Below are 22,913 nucleotides of genomic sequence, written 5' to 3' on the forward strand. Positions count from 1 at the left end.
GGCAGGAAGCTGCAGGCAGCTATTCTGTCTTTTAAAACATGTTTCTTTCCTTTCGCATCCAGAGAAATATTCTGCCTTTTCAATATTTCCTAGCATATTTCATTTTTCTGGGAGAGGGCTGGGTGATAAACTTTCTACACCGACCTCTCCAGTAGTAGGTGCTCTTAATTCTTGTCTTTCTGTCCCCCCCCCCCCCCCCAGGTACCTTTTGGGAAGCATGGATTGGCAGCTTTGGGGTCTGGTTTTCTACCTCCACGTGGCTTTCTCAGCTTCCTGGGAGTGCGTCTCTCGCTGTTCCTTATGTATTCTTCACAACCAGGATGGAGAGAAGCCCATCAACCCTCTAGTAAGTTACAACAGACGATGACCGGAAGGCCGTCTACGGAGTATCTCAGTCATCCAGGTCACGGTGGTCCCAAAAGTGCTTTCTCCAAAGGTAAAACTGGACTTTCTTTTGCGTTTTGGCTTGAAGAAGTTTAGCTCCCTGTGCAAGAAGCTTTTTTGGTTCACGAAGAACTGAAGAAGCTCCTTGGATGAGAAGCGAAATGTCTTCAGGCAAAAACACAAGGAAGTTCTACCTTTGGGGAAAGCACCTTTGGCTTGGCCACGAGGCCGTTTTGACAAGGACCAGGGCAGGGATCGGGGCCCCAGGCAATTGGTTCTTTTGGAAACAAGCACACCGTAAATATAGGCAGTCCTTGACTTACGACCCCAATTGATCACCACAGTGAGGCACTTGTTAAGTGAGTTTGGCCCCATTCGACAGGCTTTCCTGGCCACCGTTGTTAAGCAAATCCCTGCAGTGGGTGTCTTAGTAACCCGGTTGTTAAGTGAATCTGGTTTCACCGTCGACTTTGCTGGTCGGGAGGTCGCAAAAAGGGACTACGTGACCTCCGGGACATCTGTGACCGTCAGAAATGCGAGTCACTTGCCAAGGGAGTGAATTTTGATCACGTGACCATGAGGGCGCTGCGACGGCCGTTAAGCGTGAAAACGGTCATAAGTCCCTCTGTTCAGTGGGGTAACTTCGAATGGTCGCTAAAAGGAACCGTTGTTAAGTCGAGGACTACCTGTAATTCTCTTGGCTGCTTTTCATTTTTAATTTTTCCTCTTGCAGGGCTGTGCTTTGGGGTGTCAACATCCCTCCGTGACAGGCGTGGAGTGGCAGAGGTGCGAAAGGATCCTCTCGCTCTTAACGTCCTTTCCGATGGAGGAGGAAGAGGAGGAAGAGGAGGAGGAGGAGGAGGGAGAGGCGGGCAGATCCCAGGTGAGTCGGAAAAGGTGTTCACGGTTGCGGACATACACACAAACCCAGACAAGGTTCAAACCTGGCAGGCTTACTAGAGTTTTCGGAAGATAACATAGCCAGAGGGCAAAGAATGACCGAGTTGGAAGGGATCTCAGAGGTCTTCTAGACCAACCCCCTGCTCGAGCAGGAGACCCTGTACCATTTCGGACAAAATGGTTCTCCAGTCTCTTCTCATAGCCCTTCAGAGAGGGAGCACCTACAATTTCTGGTGGCAAGTCGTTCCACTGGTTAATTGTTCTCACTGTTCCACTGTTTTCATTGTTCTCCTTCCCTCCCACTCACTCACTCACTCCCCTCCTTCCTTCCTTCTTCTCCCCCCTCCCTGGTCTCCTCTCTCCCCCTCCCTCCTTCCTTTCTTTCCTTCCTTCCTTTCCTCTCCCTCCCTGATATCTCCCCTTCCCTGACTTCCTCTCCCCTTCCCTCCCTCCCTGCTGTCCCCTCCCTTTCCCCCTCCCTGCCTTCTCTCCCCTCCCTCCTTCCCTTCCTTCCTTTCCCCTCCCTCCCTGCTCTCATCTCTCCCCCTCCCTGTCTTTCGTCCCCTTTCTCCTCCCCTTTCTCCTTCCTCCCTTTCTCCCCTCTCTCCTTCCTTCCTTCCGTTTCCCCTCTCCTCTCCTCCTTCTTCCTCTTCTTATTTCCTCCTGTCGTCTCTTCTCCTGTTTTTCCTCTTCCTTCCCTTCTTCCTTCCTTCTGGTCTGCTCTTTCTCTGTTCTTCTTCTCTTCTTTGTCCTATTCTCCTCTCTTCTCTCCCGTTTCCTCCAAGCAGAGCGTCCTCACCAAGGGAGATGCCAGCCGGTCCTACGGGCGCTTCTTCCCGAAGATGGTGGAGAGATCACGGCCAGAGGCCGGAGGAGACAACCCGGAGATGCTGGAGATTCGGGGTCTGGTCTCCCACCGAGAGGAGGAGGAGGAGGAGGAGGAGGAAGAACCTGATCCGGCCTCTCCCAAGGCGGAGAGGAAACGCTACGGGGGCTTCCTTCGCAAATTCCCCAAGAGGGTTTCCTGGGTGGCGGGGACTGAGGAAGAGGAGGATGGTGGCGACCAGGAGGATCTCCACAAACGTTACGGGGGCTTCATGCGCAGGATCCGTCCCAAGCTCAAGTGGGACAAGCAGAAGCGTTACGGCGGCTTTCTGCGCCGTCAGTTCAAGGTGACCACGAGGTCCGAGGAAGGGCCCAAGGGTGCCTCGGAGGAGGCCGCTGACCTATAGAGGCCCAGGTGATGGCAGGTGAAGTCCTTCTCCAGCTCAAACCCTTCCCCCAATCTTGTGGGTCTCAGAGACCCCCGAAACCCCTGCCCCAAGCTTCCCCCTTCCTTGTGCCAACCAAGCTGTGCAGAGAACGCCTGTCAATCTAACCAGGAAGGACAGGGGTGGAGAGCTGTGTGAATAAACCAGCATTGATGGCTTAAGATGTTTCTTGGTTTGGGATGGTGGGCTCAGCCTTAGTCAGACCCCTGGCTGCATTTATGCAACGAGCTAAGCTGGATTAGATTAAATCTTATATTTTGGGTGGGTGGGTGGGTTGAAGTTCTCCGTTCAGCTCTCTTCCACCTCTAAAACAGAGGGATTGAGCATTGATCACTTTAAGACTTGTGGACTTCAACTCCCAGAATTCCCTACTCAGCACAGCATGGCGGGCTGGGGAATGCTGGGAGTTGAAGTCCACAAGTCTTAAAGTGCTCAACTTTAGATAAGGCTTTATGTTGTTCAGTAAGTCATGCCTGGTTTTACAATCACCCCTCCCCACAGCTGTTCAGCAAAACATGGAAGTTGTTAAGTGAATCATGCGGTCGTTAAGTGAATCTGCCTTCTCCCATTGGCGTTTCTTATCGGAAGGCCACAAATGGCATCCACCTGACCCCGGGATATTGGAACTGTCATAAATGGCTCTTTCCAAGTGCCCGAATTTTGCTCATGAGATCCTTCAACTGTTGTAAGTGCGAGGACCAGTCATAAGTCCCTTGTTTCAGTGCCGTCGTAACTTTGGTTGCTAAACCAAGAGTTGTAAATTGAGGACTATCTGTATGCTTTTTCTGCCAAATCAGGCCAGAAAGCTAACAATGACCTCTACTAATATTAATAGTTATCCTGAGTGTCCACAGAAGGGTTAAAGAAATCAATATGCCCCCCCCCAGCTGCTTAGAAAAGCCCCTCCCTCTTTTTTGGCATGCACAACATCTAAAAAGGAAGTGGAATTTTGATTGTGTAACGGCAGAAACCATTTAAAATTTTTTGACCCTCCTGGGAAAGTCCTTGATATCAACAATATTGTTAGAAAATCAGTTTAGATATAGCAGCAGTGATAGTGAACAAACGGTACAGTCACCATGTGTTTTACTGCTCAACTGTTTAACTGTAACAGGAAACTCTACTCAGAGGAAAAGAACATGAAATATACACCATAGACCAGTGGTTTTTTTTCCATGAGAAAATTTTGGTGGTCCGCAGACAAAATATTTGTCCTTTTTATATTGCACTAAATACTATTTATATTTTTAAAAAATTCATATTAGTGGTCTGCAGGATTTAAAATTATGAATGTAGTGGTCCCTGAGGTCCGAAAAGGCTGGTGTGACCCTGGCCATAGATCCAAACTTGTAAACACTGCCATCTGCTGGCTGAATACGACTGCAGTTGTTGCGTAAAAATTACATCCCCAGCAATGAATTCCAAAACATATTTTAATCCATAATAATTGATTTCCGTCAACAATGCCCTTGGTTAGCTACGCCAGTGTTGCGCAATTCTAAATTAATTCTCTTGAATTCGGTGGGGCTTACCCCCTCCTTAGAAATGTTGTGTGAAACACGGAAAGCTGTGACTCACAATTTTCCTGGGAAAGCAATATCAAAACTCTCGGTAGGAATAAATCAATCCTAAGCAAAACTCTGTGTGACTAAAGCAATAGATTTTCCTTTCTTGTTTTCTTTGTTGAAAAGAAAGGGCCGTTAGTTAGATTTCTCATCCTATACAGGTAAGTCCTCGGCTTACGGCCGCAGCCGAACCCAAAATTTCCGTGGCTAAGTGAGCTTTCCCCCATTTTGCGACCTTCCTGGCCACAGTTATTAAGTGAATCACTGCAGTTGTTGAGTTAGACACACGGTCGTTAAGCGAATCGGGCTTCTCCATTGACTGTGCTTGTCAAAAGGTCGCAAAAGGGGATCGCATGACCCCAGGACTCTGAAACCGTCATAAATATAAGACAGTTGGCAAGCCTCTGAATTTTGATCACATGACCCCCATAGTAGGGGGTGGCTGCAACAGTCATAAGTGTGAAAAATGGTCATTAATTAACTTTTTCCGTGTTGTTGTAACACTTGTGTTGTAAAATTTTGGGGTTCGGGATTCATGAATTCACAAACCGGCAGACCGGAGGGAAATGAAATATGAAAAATCAGGACATTGAATGGTCACTAAATGAACTGTTGTAAGTCGAGGACTACCTATATTCCTTTGAGGCCTCTATTGAATAGACTAGAATAGACTACGGAATGAATGGAGAATAGAATAGAATAGAATAGAATACGGAATGAATAGAGAATAGAATAGAGTAGAGTAGAGTAGACTAGACTAGAATAGAATAGAATAGAATACGGAATGAACAGAGAATAGAATAGAATAGAAATAGAATAGAAATAGGAGTAGAATAGAATAGAATATGGAATGAATAGAGAATAGAATAGAATATGGAATGAATAGAGAATAGAATAGAATAGAATATGGAATGAATAGAGAATAGAATAGAATACGGAATGAATAGAAAATAGAATAGAATAGAATATGGAATGAATAGAAAATAGAATAGAATACAGAATGAATAGAGAATAGAATATGGAATGAATAGAGAATAGAATAGAATAGACTATGGAATGAATAGCGAATAGAATAGAATAGACTATGTAATGAATATAGAATAGAATAGAATAGAATACGGAATGAATAGAAAATAGAATAGAATAGAATACAGAATGAATAGAGAATAGAATAGAATAGAATACGGAATGAATAGAGAATAGAATAGAATAGAAATAGAATAGAAATAGGAGTAGAATAGAATAGAATATGGAATGAATATAGAATAGAATAGAATAGAATACAGAATGAATATAGAATAGAATAGAATATGGAATGAATAGAGAATAGAATAGAATAGAATAGAATATGGAATGAATAGAGAATAGAATAGAATACGGAATGAATAGAGAATAGAATAGAATACGGAATGAATAGAGAATAGAATAGAATATGGAATGAATAGAGAATAGAATAGAATAGAATAGAATAGAATAGAAATTCTTTATTGGCTAAGAGTGATTGGACACACAAGGAATTTGTCTTTGGTGCAGATGCTCTCATGTACATAAAAAGACAAGATACGTTTGTCAAGCATCATAAGGGACAACACTTAATGATCGTCACAGGGTGCAAATAAGCAATCAGGAAACAATCAATATCCATAGAAATCGCAAGGATGCAAGCAACAGTCCTGCAGTCATAAGTGGGAGGAGATGGGTGAGAGGAACGATGAGAAGACTAATAGTAACACAGTCTTAGTGAATAGTTGGACAGCGTTGAGGGAATTATTTGTTTAGCAGAGTGATGGCATTCGGGGGGAAACCATCCTTGTGTCTAGTTGTCTTGGTGTACAGTTCCTTATAGCCTCGTTTTGAGGGCAGGAGTTGAAACAATTTATATCCAGGATGCGATGGGGTGTATAAATATTTTCACAGCCCTCTTTTTGACTCCTGCAGTGTCCAGGTCCTCAACGGAAGGCAGGTTGGTAGCCATTGTTTTTTCTGCCGTTCTGATTCTCCTCTGAAGTCCGTGTCTGTCTTGTTGGGTTTCAGAGCCAAACCAGACAGTTATGGAGGTGCAGACGAGAGACTCAATCATTCCTCTGTAGAACAGAATCAGCAGCTCTTTGGCCAGTTTGAGCTTCCTGAGTTGGCGCAGAAACAACAATCTTTGTTGTGCTTTTTTGGTGACGTTTTTGATGTTAGGCGTTCATTCACAGTTGGTTTTGGTTGCTAAACTTGTTTTAAGATTAATTTAAAAGCTGTAGCTCAAATGGACATTCGGGGTAGGTTTGAGAAGCAGGTGGTTGAAAAAAAATCGCATCCAATATTCATGTCATCGCTGCAAATGTTGAACAAGGGTCTACTTTGCCCCAAACTCAGGTTAGTTGTGACATACAACAATATCTGGTGCGGTCCAGGTTTACACACAGTGGCCATGTTTGGTTGGCTTCACCAAGTGATGGGCAGCAGTGAGAGGCAAGGAACAAAAAAATTGCATGAAAACCTTGGAAATTAAGCTTTGTCTCTTGAAATACAGACGGTGATGATGTTACCTAGCTGGGTCATGAAATGCCTTCAAGAAAACAACCAAGCTCAGAGAGCACCAGGGACCCCATAATCTTTCTCTTCCTCCTCCCTGCACACCCCACTCTCTTCTAGCACTGATGATGTTATCCAGTTGGGTCACGAAACGTCTGCAAGAAAACCACCAAGCTCAGAGACCCCTCATGTCAACCCTGAGCTACAAATATTCCCTGTTATTGGAAGCCACAACTTGTGCGATGTGCGCACAAAGGCCATTGCTGGGCACTTCCCTGCAGAGCTCAAGATTCAAATCCCACTTCTAATTATTGCGGGGACGGACACACACACACACAAACACACACACACTTCTCATTTCTGGAGCATTAACAGTCTTTCGCCCGGGCAATTTTCTTTTGTCCCAGCAGGAGGTCAAACTGTGAACAGCGTGACGGTCCCCGTTTTGTGCCGAGGTGGCACAGTGGTTAAATGCAGCACCGCAGGCTACTTCAGCTGACTGCTAGTTCTGCAGTTCGGCTGTTCAAATCTCACCGGCTCAAGGTTGACTCAGCCTTCCATCCTTCCGAGGTGGGTAAAATGAGGACTCGGATTGTTGTTGGGGGCGATATGCTGACTCTGTAAACCGCTTAGAGAGGGCTGAAAGCCCTATGAAGCGGCATATAAGTCTAACTGCTATTGCTACTGCTATTGCTATTGTGACGAGGCCACCATTCTTCCACTCTCCATTAAAGTCTTCTAAGGTTAATTTCTTTTCTCTCCTACACACTATAATGGGTTCTCTCTCACGCCTGGCTTGTTTTTATCCATGTTAAACTGTGGCTTGCTGTAATGTGAAACATAGCCTGACTTTCCCCCTCCCTCGAAGCAACTGGCAATCAAAGGATAGGCAGTCCTCGACTTACAACCATTCATTTAGTCAATTTCAAAGTTACAGCAGACTGAAAAAAAGTAATCTATGACCGGTTTTCACACTTACGGCGGTTGGCGCATCCCCATGATCCTATGATCAAGGTTCAAACACTTGGCAACTGACTCATATTTATGATGGTTGAACCGTCCTGGGATCCGCTTTTATGACCTTTTGACAAGCCCAGTCAATGGGGAAGCGTTCAGATTCGGGTTAATGTCAGGATTCCAAATAGCACCCAAAATTAAATCCGAGTCTGAGGCAAAGGATTCCTCAAAGTTCCAATTGATGAAGAGAGCCATGTTATCACATCTGGGGAAATTCGAATCTGAAAGCTTCCCCAGTTTCCCCTACCCAGTTGAAAGTTCAGGATCTTTCCCCCACACCCACAAGTCCATCCCATGGTCCAATCTCCCACTGCCATGCTGGCAGCTTCCACCTATCCAGTTCCGGTCAGGTGCAAAGACAAAGGATGACCTTGGCTTTCTAGAAAGGATGTTGTTATGGCTACATAGCATCTAACTCCATACAATCCCCCTTCCCATTTTCCCACCATAGAAAATGCACAGCAGAATAATAGAAAGTGTGGCAGGCTAAAGATCCAAAAGAAAAGATGGTGGCAGGCCTGACAGCCGGATTCGCTTAACCACCGGGTGACTAACTTAAAAACTGCAGAGATTCGCTTAACAACCGTGGCAAGAAAGGTCGTAAAAGGGGCAAAACTCACTTAACAACTGCCTCACTTAGCAAGAGAAATTTGCGGTTCAGTTATGGCCGTAATTCAAGAATTGTCTGTAGCTTCCCAGGCCCAGGTGAGCAGAGATTCACCCTCCTTTCTGCATTGCGGTTAGAGCCGAGCTTGAAAAAATCCAGCCATTTTGGATCTCTGCTGCCATCTAGAGGTTTGTCGTGGGATACACTTTTGTTTTTGATAAGCTGTGACTTAAAAGGGACGCAGTGGCTCAGTGGCTAAGACGCTGAGCTTGTTGATCAGAAAGGCCAGCAGTTCGGCGGTTCGAATCCCTAGCACTGCGTAACGGAGTGAGCTCCCATTACTTGTCCCAGCTTCTGCCAACCTAGCAGTTCGAAAGCACGTAAAAAAGGCAAGTAGAAAAATAGGGACCACCTTTGGTGGGAAGGGAACCGCGTTCCATGCGCCTTTGGTGTTGAGTCATGCAGGACATATGACCATGGAGACGTCTTCAGACAGCGCTAGCTCTTCGGCTTTGAAACGGGGATGAGCACTGCCCCCTAGAGTCGGGAACGACTAGCACGCATGTTCGAGGGGAACCGTTACCCCTTTAAGCCTTCACTTATAACCGTAACGAAACCATTATGATGGTTAAGTCGTGATGGTCATAAATCAGGTTATCCACACGCCCGACCCGAATTTTATTACCTTCTTCTAACATTGAAAAATGGTAGTAAAATCAAGTTGGTCGTGTAGGTGACTGACTTTACGATCGTCACGACTTGTGACCGTAATGGGTGGGCTCCGTTATAATACGAGTGCGTCTGCTGGGTTATTCTGAGAGTTGAAGTCCACCCATCTTAAAACTCCCCAAATTTGGGGAGGGGGAAAAAACCCAACTGCCATAGCAGAAATCTAGAAAGCAACCGAACGTGTATTTATCGTAAGCGAAAAGTCACTTTTTCAGTGAATGCAGGAATGATCCTGCCTAAATTAGATCTTTGGAAGACAAAGATTGTGCTCTGACTCATTTTTCATCCCCGCCTCCCCTTTCATTTGCTATTTTCCTAGCTTGGATCAATTGGGGGTGCGGGGTGTAGATTAATGATTGAGCATCCAGGAAGAAAAGTAAAATTTCTAGAAAACTACAGACTAAATCCATGCACTCATATCCTCTGGATTTGAACGTAACATCACGTGGATTTTTCTTAAATTTGCATCAACGTTTACATTTCAAAACCACGAGGAATTAGGAATTGCTAGAGATAATTAATAGCAGTTAGCAGTTAGCAGTTAGTCTTATATACCGCTTCATAGGGCTTTCAGCCCTCTCTAAGCGGTTTACAGAGTCAGCATATCGCCCCCACAGTCTGGGTCCTCATTTCACCCACCTCGGAAGGATGGAAGGCTTGAGCCGGTGAGATTTGAACCGCTGAACTGCAGATAACAGTCAGCTGAAGTGGCCTGCAATACTGCACCCTAACCACTGCGCCACCTCGGCTCTTAAATATTTGTAGCATTTAGGTTGGACTGTCACTAACCGCCCCCCCCCCCCAGTTACATAATCAAAATTTGGCTACCTGGACACCTGGAATGTATGTATTCCACAGATTAACAGAGTTGGAAGGGACCTTGGAGGTCATCTAGTCCAACCCCAACCCCACCCCCAAACACAAGCAGGGGACCCAACACCATTTCTGACAAATGGTAGTCCGATCTCTTTTTGAAAGCCTCCAGTGATGAAGTTCCTACAACTTCTAAAGGCAAGTTTTATATTTGATGGTGTAGCATCCTGGGACGCTCAGTGGCTAAGACGCTGAGCTTGTCGATCAGAAGTTCGGCAGTTCAGCGGTACAAATCCCTAGCGCCGCGTAATGGAGTGAGCCAGTGATGGGATTCAGCCGTTCAGGGCTGGTTTGGGCGAACCGGTTGTTAAATTGCTGGCTGGCCCCGCCCCTTCCTGCCTCACTCCCCACCACTCGTGCTCCATTTTGGCTCCCAGGAGGCTGCAGGGAGGCCTAATGGGCCCAAAATGGGGTGCGCACGAGGGGGGGGCAGTGATCCTCTTCCCGCGGCCCATTTTTGCTCCCATGGAGATGCAGGAGGCCGAGTGCTGCCGGTCACACCCCCTGGCCACGCCCACCATGGCCACGCCTACCCAGCCGGTCATTAGGGCAGAAAACCGGTTGTTAAATTATTTGAATCCCACTACTGGAGCTGTCTGTAGCTTCCCAGGTGAGCAGAGATTCACCCTCCTTTCTGCACTGCGGTTAGAGCTGAGCTTGAAAAAATCCAGCCATTTTGGATCTCTGCTGCCATCTAGAGGTTTGTGGTGGGATATGCTTTTTTTTTTTGGATACAGGTAAGGTGTGACTTAAAAGGGACGCAGTGGCTCAGAGGCTAAGACGCTGAGCTTGTTGATCAGAAAGGTCGGCAGTTCGGCGGTTCGAATCCCTAGCGCCGCATAACGGAGTGAGCTCCCGTGACTTGTCCCAGTTTCTGCCAACCTAGCAGTTCGAAAGCAGGTAAAAAATGCAAGTAGAAAAACAGGGCCACCTTTGGTGGGAAGGGAACAGCCTTCCGTGCGCCTTTGGCGTTGAGTCACGCCGGCCACATGACCACGGAGACGTCATCGGACAGCGCTGGCTCTTCGGCTTTGAAACGGAAATGAGCACCGCCCCCTAGAGTCAGGAACGACAAGCACATATGTGCGAGGGGAACCTTTACCTTTAGCATCCTGGTATGACATGATCAAAGCAAAGTCAAAAGGGAAACTTGTTTCACTTAATGACCGCATGACTCTCTTAACAACCGCAGCAATTCGCTTAACCACCCTGGCCGAAAAAAAAGGACATCAGGAGTATTTAACAACCGCCTTGCTTAACGACAGGAATTTTTTGCCCCGATTGTGGTAGTAAGCGGAGGGCTAGGACAGTGAACCCAAAGGTCCAATCCGATGGTTGGATTCGAACTCTGCACCGCTTGGCTCAGCACTTCCCCTGCCCCCCCCCAAAAAACCTTCCTCTCCTTCGTGGGTTTTTCTTTTTTAAATGTGTGTCTTTTGGGATGAGAGTATTCTGTAATTTTCAAGAAGACAAGTGAAGTGAAACGAAACAGCAGAAAGTCTGGCCCGCCAGGAATTTGGTTGAATTGTCTCCCCTCGTTCTTTGCTCTGCGATAAATAAAATTATTGTATTAGTGTCTGTCTCTGAGCTTTCTTTCAATTAATTCCGAAATTTTGTGTCTGTTTGTGTGTGTGTGTGTGTGTTTGCGTGTGCAATATTTCCTTCCTTTGGACTGCAAAAGCTTTCCGACGCCCTTGCTAAGAAACGGGAGTGAAACTTTTGGAATGGTACGCAGACCGGAGAATTTTGAAAAGATTGTTTCGTCAATGTTGACGTTTAAAATGACAGCCGTCCCAGTTTCGGCATCGGTTGCAAAAAAAACTCAATCAAGTTCCTAAAACTTCCGAAGGCAACTTCTGTTCCATGGGTTGATTGTTCTCACCGTCAGGAAATTCCTCCTTATTTCTAGGTTGAATCTCTCCTTGGTCAGTTTCCATCCATTCTTCCTTGTTTGGCCTTCAGGTGCCTTGGAAAATAACTTGACCCCCTTCCTCCTCTCTGTGGCAGCCCCCCAAATATTGGAAGATGCTCTCCTGTCTCCCCTGGTCCTTCTCTTTCCTAGGCTAGCCAGGCCCAGTTCCTGCAACTGTTCTTCAGGTAGGTAGGTAGGTAGGTAGGTAGAGAGAGATTAACAGAGTTGGAAGGGACCTTGTAGGTCATCTAGTCCACCCCACAACTTCTGAAGGCAACTTCTGCTCCATCGCTTGATGGTTCTCACTGTCAGGAAACTCCTCCTTATTTCCAGGTTGAATCTCTCCTTGGTCAGTTTCCATCCATTATTCCCTGTCTGGCCTTCAGGTGCTTTGGAGAATAGGTTGACCCCCTTCCTCCTCTCTGGGGCAGCCCCCTAAATATTGGAAGATGCTCTCCTGTCTCCCCTGGTCCTTCACTTCCCTAGACTAGCCAGGCCCAATTCCTGCAACCGTTCTTCATATAGATGATAGAGATAGAGAGATAAATGTAGATAGATTAACAGATTAACAGAGTTGGAAGGGACCTTGTAGGTCATCTAGTCCAACCTCCCACTCAAGCAGGAGACTCTGCACTATTTCTGACAGAGGGCAGCCCAGTCTCTTCTTGAAAGCCTCCAGGGATGAAGCTCCCACAACTTCTGAAGGCCACTTCTGTTCCATGGGTGGATTCTTCTCACTGGGGCATCCCCTCAAATATTGGAAGATGCTCTCCTGTCTCCCCTGGTCCTTCTCTTCCCTAGACTAGCCTTGCCCAGTTCCTGCAACCGTTCTTCGTATGTTTGAGCCTCCAGGCCCCTCATCCTCCTGGTTGCTCTTCTCTGCACTCTTTCCAGAGTCTCAATCTCTTTTTTATAGTGTGGTGACCAAAACTGGAGGCAGGATTCTAGGTGTGGTCTTACTAAGGCTTTATCAAGTGGTATTAGTACCTCCCTTGACCTCCCTCTGTTAACGCAATGGCAGAGGCAACTGCAGGAATCTACATGGCCACTAGGTGGCAGCCAAACCTTAGCGAAAACTGGCATTTTGCTGCCACCAAGTGGCCACAGAGTTTGCCACATTTGGTCATCCGAAAGCTGCTTCTGATTGGCTTTCTTCAAAAAAAGGAATACAGGTTAGCCTCGACTTACAACCATTCCTTTAGTGACGATTCAAAGTTACAAGGGCCCTGATCGTTTTCACACGACCATTTTTTTCACCCTGACGACCGTTGCAGGATCCCTGTGGTCACGTGATCAAAATCCAGCGGCTTGGCGACCGATTCATATTTACGATGGTTGCGGTGCCCCCGGGAGGGGGGGGGGGCACGTGATTCCCCTTTTGTGACCGTCTGACAAGCAAAGTGCACGGGGCAGCCAGGTTGACTTAACGACCGTGTTACTAACTTAGCAGCTGCAGTGATTCACTTTACAACGGTGGCAAGACAGGTCGTAAAAATGGGGGGGGGCAAATCTCACTTGACAACTCTCTGGCTTGGCAACAGAAATTTTGGACTCATAGCCTCGTAAGTCGAGGAATAACAGATTAACAGAGTTGGAAGGGACCTTGTAGGTCATCTAGTCCAACCCCCCCGCCCAAGCAGGAGACTCTACACCATTTCTGACTGATGGCAGTCCAGTCTCTTCTTGAAAGCCTCCAGGGATGAAGCCCCCACGACTTCTGTTCCATGGGTTGCTTGTTCTCATGGGCAGAACATTCCTCTTTATTTCCAGGTTGAATCGCTCCTCGAACAGTGTCCGTCCATTATTCCTTGAGGTCTTCTAGTCCACCCCCCCTCCCTCTGGCAGGAAACCGTTTTAAAGTCAGCTGGACTTCCTGGTCCTTGTTTCCCTTTTGAAAACATTTTGCTTCTCCTCCAGGAAGCTTCGTGCCCCGAAGAAACTTCTCGGGTGAGAAACGAAAGAAAATATAATCGCGAGGGGGGGATCCGGTTTGCCTTTAAAAAACGAAAAGGCACTTTTGAGATTCTCAGCAGGGTTGACTCATCCAATAAAAAGCACATGATAAAAATTTCATGGGTGGAAAGCAAAGTGGGTGGGCGGGAGGTGTGCCTTTCCTCCTGCTCTTTCTGGGGAGGGGGCTCTTCACACACACACACACACACACACACACACACAAAAGAAGAGGAACCAATCCAGACAAAGCAATAGCATCGGTCGTTATGGTGACTAAGGGGAGAATTTTGCAAAAAATAAAAAGCTCTCTCTGTGTGTGTGTGTTGTGTTTGTGTTAATTTTCAGCCGGGGACAGAGCAGGCAAGCCTCGGCCTCCAAGGTCACTCCACCCCGATTGGAGAGGGCTCCCTCTGCCCCCCCCTCCTCTGCCCTCCATCCCATCGCTTAGCTCCCACCTTAGAAACAGTTTCCGAGGGCGACAAAACTGTTTCTATGGCGATTGCGGAAGATTTTTCTTCTGTTCCTGGCAGGTTAACAAAGGTGGAAGGATGGAAACAAGGAAGGGCATTCTTAGTGGTTGGAGGGCTTGGGGGGGATAGGGTGGTGGTGGGGGTGGGGAGGGCGGGGCAGAGAGGGGAAACCACACCCCCTTTCAGCTATGATGTTGCTGTGGAGGTGAACGGCCGGCTGCAATCTGCAATTTGGCCAATGTTGGCTTCTGGCGTGGTTGCAGATATTGAACTGATACTAGCTGCACATCAATTCTGGTCTAGTCATTAATGTACCCGGTAAGAAACTAGGAGACTGTGAGTTCTAGTTCCACCTTAGGCATGAAACTTGGCTGGATGATTTTGGGCCAATCACTAGGAGACTGTGAGCTCTAGTTCCACCTTAGGCATGAAACTTGGCTGGAGGATTTTGGGCCAATCACTAGGAGACAGTGAGCTCTAGTTCACCTTAAGCATGAAAGCCAGCTGGGCGATTTCGGGCTAATTAACAGGAGATGGGAGTTCTAGTCTCACCGTAAACATGAAACTTGGCTGGATGGTTCTTTTGGGGGGCCAATCCCTAGGAGACGTGAGTTCTAGACCTACCTTAGGCATGAAAGCTGGCTGGGGCCTTTGGATCAATCACCAGGAGATGGAGAGTTCTAGTTCACCTTAAGCATGAAAGCCAGCTGGGTGATTTCGGGCTAATTAACAGGAGATGGGAGTTCTAGTCTCACCTTAAACATGAAACTTGGCTGGATGATTTTGGGCCAATCACCAGGAGACAGTGAGCTCTAGTTCACCTTAAGCATGAAAGCCAGCTGGGCGATTTCGGGCTAATTAACAGGAGATGGGAGTTCTAGTCTCACCGTAAACATGAAACTTGGCTGGATGGTTTTTTTGGGGCCAATCCCTAGGAGACGTGAGTTCTAGACCTACCTTAGGCATGAAAGCTGGCTGGGGCCTTTGGATCAATCACCAGGAGATGGAGAGTTCTAGTTCACCTTAAGCATGAAAGCCAGCTGGGCGATTTCGGGCTAATTAACAGGAGATGGGAGTTCTAGTCTCACCTTAAACATGAAACTTGGCTGGATGGTTCTTTTGGGGGGCCAATCCCTAGGAGACGTGAGTTCTAGACCTACCTTAGGCATGAAAGCTGGCTGGGGCCTTTGGATCAATCACCAGGAGATGGAGAGTTCTAGTTCACCTTAAGCATGAAAGCCAGCTGGGCGATTTCGGGCTAATTAACAGGAGATGGGAGTTCTAGTCTCACCGTAAACATGAAACTTGGCTGGATGGTTTTTTTGGGGGCCAATCCCTAGGAGACGTGAGTTCTAGACCTACCGTAGGCATGAAAGCTGGCTGGGGCCTTTGGATCAATCACCAGGAGACAGTGAGTTCTAGTTCACCTTGGGCATAAAAGCCAGCTGGGTGATTTCGGGCTAATTAACAGGAGATGGGGAATTCTAGTCTCACTTTAAACATGAAACTTGGCTAGATGATTTTGGGCCAATCACCAGGAGACAGAGAGTTCTAGTTCACCTTAGGCATAAAAGCCAGCTGGGTGATTTCAGGCTAATTAACAGGAGATGGGAGTTCTAGTCTCACCTTAAACATGAAACTTGGCCGGATGATTTTGGACCAATTCCTAGGAGATGGTGAGTTCTAGTCCTTTGGACCAATCACCAGGAGACAGTGAGTTCTAGTTCACCTTGGGCATAAAAGCCAGCTGGGTGATTTCAGGCTAATTAACAGGAGATGGGAGTTCTAGCCTCACCTTAAACATGAAACTTGGCCGGATGATTTTGGACCAATTCCTAGGAGACGGTGAGTTCTAGTCCTTTGGACCAATCACCAGGAGACAGTGAGTTCTAGTTCACCTTGGGCATAAAAGCCAGCTGGGTGATTTCAGGCTAATTAACAGGAGATGGGAGTTCTAGTCTCACCTTAAACATGAAACTTGGCCGGATGATTTTGGACCAATTCCTAGGAGACGGTGAGTTCTAGTCCTTTGGACCAATCACCAGGAGATGGTGAGTTCTAGTTCACCCTAAGCATGAAAGCCAGCTGACTTTGGGCCAATCACCGGGAGACTGTGAGTTCTAGTCCCACCTTTGGCATGAAAGCCAGCTGGGTGACTTAGGGCCAGTTCCTTCCTCTCAGTCCAACCCACCTCACAGGGTTGTTGTTGTTGTTGTTGTTGTTGTTAGGAAACTAGGAGTAGGAAGAAATATTAGGCATGTTCACTACCCTGATTAATTTATAAAAATAATAAAGGCAGGATATAAGTGTGTGTGAGTGTGTGTGTGTGTGTGTATGTATACACACAGACACACACTTATATCCTGCCTTTATTATTTTTATAAATTAATCAAGGTAGTGAACATACCTAATATTTAGAACTAGAACTCCCCATCTCCTGTTAATTAGCCCAAAATCACCCAGCTGGCTTTCATGCTTAAAGTGAACTAGAACTCACTGTCTCCTAGTGATTGGCCCAAAATCATCGAGCCAAGTTTCATGTTTAAGGTGAGACTAGAACTCCCATCTCCTGTTAATTAGCCCAAAATCACCCAGCTGGCTTTTATGCCTAAGGTGAACTAGAACTCACAGTCTCCTAGTGTCAATTCTATTCTGAGGGACAATCTGAGATCCGAGTTCGAGGAAAAACAAAGCTGCCCCTGGTCAAAAGTCCAGGAGAATCACTCCTATAGATTGCGGGAGATGTCCTGGATTCAAATTCCATCATAGCTAGGACAACGGCGCCCTCTGGTGGCAGGTCTGTCAGTTACAAAGGGTAGAGGGGGAAAAACATCAGGAGCAATTGAAAACTTTTCAGGACTCTGAATCACCTGGGGCTCGATGGGGATTTTTCTCCCTCTGGACAAGTTTGGGTGGACTTCAATCCCCAGAATCCTCCAGTCAGATTAAGAAACTCTGGTTAAATGAATGCAGCCCTGGTCTTCAGAAAGGGGTGGAAGAGGTGAGAGGGATTCGGCTGGTTCGGCCTGGTTCGGCCAAGCCAGTAGTGGAATTCAGGACTGGGTCGCAGAACTGGCAGCGGCCCAGACGTGCCACGCCCCCGAGCCAGTTCCCTCGGTGCCGCTTGGCCGCCGCCATTTTGGATTTTAGTGACTGCGCGCCACAATTTACAGTGAACTGCGCACGTTGTGCGCGTGTTGCAAACCAGCCGTAAACCACCCCTGTCCACAAGTAGATTATGAGTTTGGGATATGACGGCTGTCATCTGCTGATTGTCTGGTGTCTTGCAACAAACTTATTGGAAAGAACCTCTAATAATACACAACTGACAACAGAAGAAAAAATATTGGGTTGGAATGAAGGGTGGGTGGGAATCAGAGGTGGGATTCAGCAGGGTCTGACCAGTTCTGGAGATCAGGTAGCAGAAATTTTGAATAGTTTGGAGAACCGGTAAATGCCACCTCTGGCTGGCCTCGCCCACATCTATTCTCTGCCTCCCGAGTCGCAGCTCATCGGGAGGGAATGGGGATTTTGCAGTATCCTTCTCCTGCCATCCCCACCAAGCCACGCCCACAGAACTGGTAGTAAAAGTTTTTGAATCCCTCACTGGTGGGTTAGGGTTGTAACAGGGAGGGAGGGGTGGATTAGGGCTGGGAAGGAAGGGAGGGAGGGACGGGGGAGGGGAAGTGGGAGGGAAGGGAGGGAGGGAGGAAAGGAGAAAGGGGGGAGGGAGGGAAGAAAGGAGGAAGGAAGGAATGGGTTAGGGTGGGACAGAAGGAAGGGGGGGAAGGAGGGAAGGAGGGGGGAAGGGAGGAAAGGAAGAAAGGAAATGGATGGGTTAGGACTGGGAAGGAAGGAGGTAGGAAGGAAAGAAGGAAGGAATGGGTTAGGGTTAGAACAAAAGGAAGGAGGGAGGGAGAATTGAAGGAATTAAGGAAAGAAGGAAATGGATGGGTTATGACTGGGAAGGAAAGAAGGAGGGAGGGAAGGAGAAAGGAAGGAATGGGTTAGGGTTGGGAAAGGAGGCAGGAAAGAAGGAAGGAATGGGTTAGGGTTGGGACAAAAGAAAGGAGGGAAGAAGGGAGTGAAGGAGGAAGGAAGGAAGGGAATGGATGGGTTAGGACTGGGAATGAGGGAGGAAGAAATGTGTTAGGGTTGGGGAGGGGGGAGAGGGATGGAGGGGAGGGGAGGGGAGGAAGGAAGGAAAGAGTATGGAAGGAGGGAGGAAGGAAGGAAGGAAGGAAGGAAGGAAGGAAGGAAGGAAGGAAAGGAAGGAAGGAAGGAAGGAGGAAGGAAGGGAATGGATGGGTTAGGACTGGGAATGAGGGAGAAGAAATGTGTTAGGGTTGGGGAGGGGGGAGAGGGATGGAGGGGAGGGGAGGGGAGGAAGGAAGAAAGAGATATGGAAGGAGGGAGGAAGGAAGGAAGGAAGGAAGGAAGGAAGGAAGGAAAGGAAGGAAGGAAGGAAGGAAGGAGGAAGGAAGGGAATGGATGGGTTAGGACTGGGAATGAGGGAGGAAGAAATGTGTTAGGGTTGGGGAGGGGGGGAGAGGGATGGAGGGAGGGAGGGGAGGAAGGAAGGAAAGAGTATGGAAGGAGGGAGGAAGGAAGGAAGGAAGGAAGGAAGGAAAGGAAGGAAGGAAGGAAGGAAGGAGGAAGGAAGGGAATGGATGGGTTAGGACTGGGAATGAGGGAGGAAGGAATGTGTTAGGGTTGGGGAGGGAGGGGAAGAGGGGAGGAGGAATGGATGGATGGGAGGGAAGGAAAGGAAGGAATGGGTTAGGGTTGGGAAGGGAGGAGGGAGGGAAGGAAGGAAAGAATATGGAAGGAGGGAGGAAGGAAGGAAATGGATGGGTTAGGAGTGCAAAGGGAGGGAGGGAGAGAAGGGAAAGAATTGATTCTCGTAATGTCCTTTTTAGTTTTTCCATTTTATTATTCAGGCTGGGGGAGGGAGCTTGGTGAAAAAAACAGAACAAAGCAACACAAAACAAAAACAACACTTTTCCCAGCCACCTTCCTCAGCGGCGTTTGAAGCGTTGCCAGTTCTGAGCTTCCCGCCTACCCAGATGTCATTTTTCCGTGAGAAAAATCATCCTGCAACTCCATCTTCCATCCCTCCGCTGACTTCAAAACATCAGCGTGAGAATTCAGCTCTCCCAAAAGTTTCTGTTTAGTGCTCATAACTTGGGGTGTGTGTGTGATATTCTCTGAACGTGGTCTTGGCCAGGAGAGGTTCTTTGGTCAAGACTTTGATTCCCAAAAGGGGCTTTGAGGAACCCCAAGTGGTGGTCTCCTTAGACCAGGGGTGGGGAACGATGGACCCTTTATGGCTTGTGGACTTCAACTCCCAGAATCCCTGTGGCAGCCATGCCTGCTATGGCCTCTTTATGACTTGTGACTTCAACTCCCAGAATCCCTGAGGCAGCCATGCCGGCTGTGGCCCCTTTATCTCTTGTGGACTTCAACTCCCAGAATTCCTGAGGCAGCCATTTTATCTCTTGTGGACTTCAACTCCCAGAATCCCTGAGGCAGCCATGCCAGCTGTGGCCCCTTTATCTCTTGTGGACTTCAACTCCCAGAATCCCTGAGGCAGCCATGCCGGTTATGGCCCCTTTATGACTTGTGGACTTCAACTCCCAGAATCCCTGAGGCAGCCATGCCGGCTGTGGCCCCTTTATGACTTGTGGACTTCAACTCCCAGAATCCCTGAGGCAGCCATGCCTGCTATGGTCTCTTTATCACTTGTGGACTTCAACTCCCAGAATCCTGAGGCAGCCATGCCGGCTGTGGCCCCTTTATCTCTTGTGGACTTCAACTCCCAGAATCCCTGAGGCAGCCATGCCGGCTATGGCCCCTTTGTGACTCGTGGACTTCAACTCCCAGAATCCCTGAGGCAGCCATGCCGGCTATGGTCTCTTTATGACTTGTGGACTTCAACTCCCAGAATCCCTGAGGCAGCCATGCCGGCTGTGGCCCCTTTATCTCTTGTGGACTTCAACTCCCAGAATCCCTGAGGCAGCCATGCCGGCTGTGGCCTCTTTATCACTTGTGGACTTCAACTCCCAGAATCCCTGAGGCAGCCATGCCCGCTATGGTCTCTTTATCACTTGTGGACTTCAACTCCCAGAATTCCAGGAATTCTGGGAGTCTAAATCCACAAGTTATTAAAGGGCCATCGTTCCCCACCTCTGGCCTAGACTGAGGGGACTGCAGGATAGACGGCACACCAAAACCAACTTTGCATTTTCAGCTCCATCCCTTCTATAGACATTCTATTTACTTATTATTTTCAAGCAGTCCTCGACTTACGACGTTTTCTTTAATGACCGTTCAAAGTGACAATGGCACTGAAAAGAGTGACTTAGGTCACGTTTCACACTTGTGACCTTTGCCAGCGTCCCCCACCGTCGAAATTCAGGCACTTGGCAATGGGCTCATATCTATGACGATTGCAGTGCCCCGGAGTCACATGATCCCCCTTTATGAGCTTCCGACAAGCATAGTCAAATGAAGGATAATAATTCAAGGTTTTTTTTAAGTTTTATTTTTTTTTAGAATAGAATATTAGGATGGAATGGGATGGGGTAGAATAGAATAGAAAAGAAAATGTGGAATGGAATGGAGTAGAGTGGAATGGAATGGAATAGAAAATATGGAACAGAATAGAATGGAATAGAATAGAATAGAATAGAATAAGGAAGGGAAGGGAATAGAATATAAGGATAGGATGGGATGGGATGGGGTAGAGTAGAATAGAATAGAAAAGAAAATATGGAATGGAATAGAGTAGAGTGGAATGGAATAGAATAGAAAATATGGAATGGAATAGAAAATATGGAACGGAATAGAATGGAATGGAATAGAATGGAAGAGAATAGAATAAGGAAGAGAAGGGAATAGAATATAAGGATGGGATGGGATGGGGTAGAATATAATAGAAAAGAAAATATGGAATAGAATGGAAATGGAGTAGAGTAGAGTGGAATGGAATGGAATAGAATAGAATAAGGAAGGGGAAAGGAAGGGAATAGAATATAAGGATAGGATAGGATGGGATGGGGTAGAATATAATAGAAAAGAAAATGTGGAATGGAATGGAGTAGAGTAGAGTGGAATGGAATAGAATACAATATTAGGATAGGATGGGATGGGGTAGAATATATCACAAAAGAAACTATGGAATGGAGTGGAGTGGAATGGGAAGAGATAGAATAGAATAGCAATAGCAATAGCAGTAGACTTATATACCGCTTCATAGGCCTTTCAGGCCTCTCTAAGCGGTTTACAGAGAGTCAGCATATTGCCCCCAACAATCTGGGTCCTCATTTTACCCACCTCGGAAGGATGGAAGGCTGAGTCAACCCTGAGCCGGTGAGATTTGAACCGCTGACCTGCTGATCTAGCAGTAGCCTGCAGTGCTGCATTTAACCACTGCGCCACCTTGGCTAGAATAGAATAGAATAGAATAGAATAAGGAAGGCAAGGGAAAGGAAGGAAATAGAATATAAGGATAGGATGGGATGGGGTAGAATACAATAGAAAATATGGAACGGAATGGAGTAGAGTAGAGCAGTGTTTTTCAACCTTGGCAACTTGAAGATGTCCGGACTTCAACTCCCAGAATTCCCCAGCCAGCATTCGCTGGCTGGGGAATTCTGGGAGTTGAAGTCTGGACATCTTCAAGTTGCCAAGGTTGAAAAACACTGGAGTAGAGTACAATAGAATATGGAATATGGAATGGAATAGAATTTTGGTTTTTCCCCTTACCTTCTTATAGGAAGGAAGCCAAACCTCCTTACAACTCCTTCAAAGTCACATAGCGAAGGAATCCGGATGGAAAGGAAGAATAAATAAATCGGAGGAGGCAGATGGAACTCCGTTCCCCATCTTCCTTGACATCAAGGTTAATGGAATTCAAAGCCTTGAGAGATTGGAGCAGAAAATCTGCAGGAATTGATTTCCAAATGGCCCCCGCTGACATGCCTCCATTTCCGTCACCCGAGAGTCACGGCTTCCCCCCCACCACCACCCCTGAGTTATTTCTTACTACGGTCACCTTCCCTGACATCCAAAGGGCTCCTTCCACGCGCTTTCAGGAGAAGATTGTGCTCAGGGGAAGTGGCCGACGGAGTACGGCCCGGGGAAGGAGGACAAACCGTGCCACGGAACAGATGGGCCCGCGGGTGGGATTTCTCTCTCCCGAGCCCAATTACTGGGGGTGCTCTGACCTGGGTTTCCCCAGCAGCACAGAGCCTCGTCCTCGTCCTGATAAGGAAGAGCCAAGGTGGCGCAGTGGTTAGAGTGCAGTACTGCAGGCCACTTCAGCCGACTGTTATCTGCAGTTCGGCGGTTCAAATCTCACCGGCTCAGGGTTGACTCAGCCTTCCATCCTTCCGAGGTGGGTGAAATGAGGACCCAGACTGTTGTTGGGGGCAATATGCTGACTCTGTAAAACCGCTTAGAGTGGGCTGAAAGCCCTATGAAGCGGTATATAAGTCTAATTGCTATTGCTAACTGCTATTGCTATAAACCTCTTTTATTTAATTGACAGTCAATTCCTCTCCACCAAAGTCTTTCCTCTCCCAGAGTCTTTCAAGGTAGTTCACAATTACCGAACTTTCTCAGTCTTGGAGAGCAGACAGGCCGATATCTTTCCGACGCTGCAATACTTACCCATCTTTACCTTAGTAAGGTTGACAAACACTGGAC

At 47.3% G+C, this 22,913-nt stretch overlaps 1 protein-coding gene and 1 long non-coding RNA gene across 2 annotated transcripts; both read left to right on the forward strand.

Moving 5' to 3' along the window:
- Window positions 1–217: 217 nt before the first annotated feature.
- PDYN (prodynorphin) lies at window positions 218–2,516 on the forward strand. Its single transcript, XM_014054287.2, has 3 exons — window positions 218–346; window positions 1,118–1,267; window positions 2,073–2,516. The coding sequence occupies exons 1-3, from the start codon at window positions 218–220 to the stop codon at window positions 2,514–2,516; spliced, it is 723 nt and encodes a 240-aa protein (XP_013909762.2).
- An 11,849-nt stretch (window positions 2,517–14,365) lies between these two features.
- On the forward strand, window positions 14,366–22,164 carry LOC148044776 (uncharacterized). Its single transcript, XR_015697415.1, has 3 exons — window positions 14,366–14,522; window positions 19,214–19,343; window positions 21,982–22,164. It is a non-coding gene; the product is annotated as an uncharacterized LOC148044776 (long non-coding RNA).
- Window positions 22,165–22,913: the final 749 nt, after the last annotated feature.

Source organism: Thamnophis sirtalis, unplaced genomic scaffold (assembly GCF_051295495.1).
Source record: "Thamnophis sirtalis isolate CommonGarterSnake01/CBP01778 unplaced genomic scaffold, rThaSir2_p1.2 scaffold_7, whole genome shotgun sequence".
Taxonomy (NCBI): domain Eukaryota; kingdom Metazoa; phylum Chordata; class Lepidosauria; order Squamata; family Natricidae; genus Thamnophis; species Thamnophis sirtalis.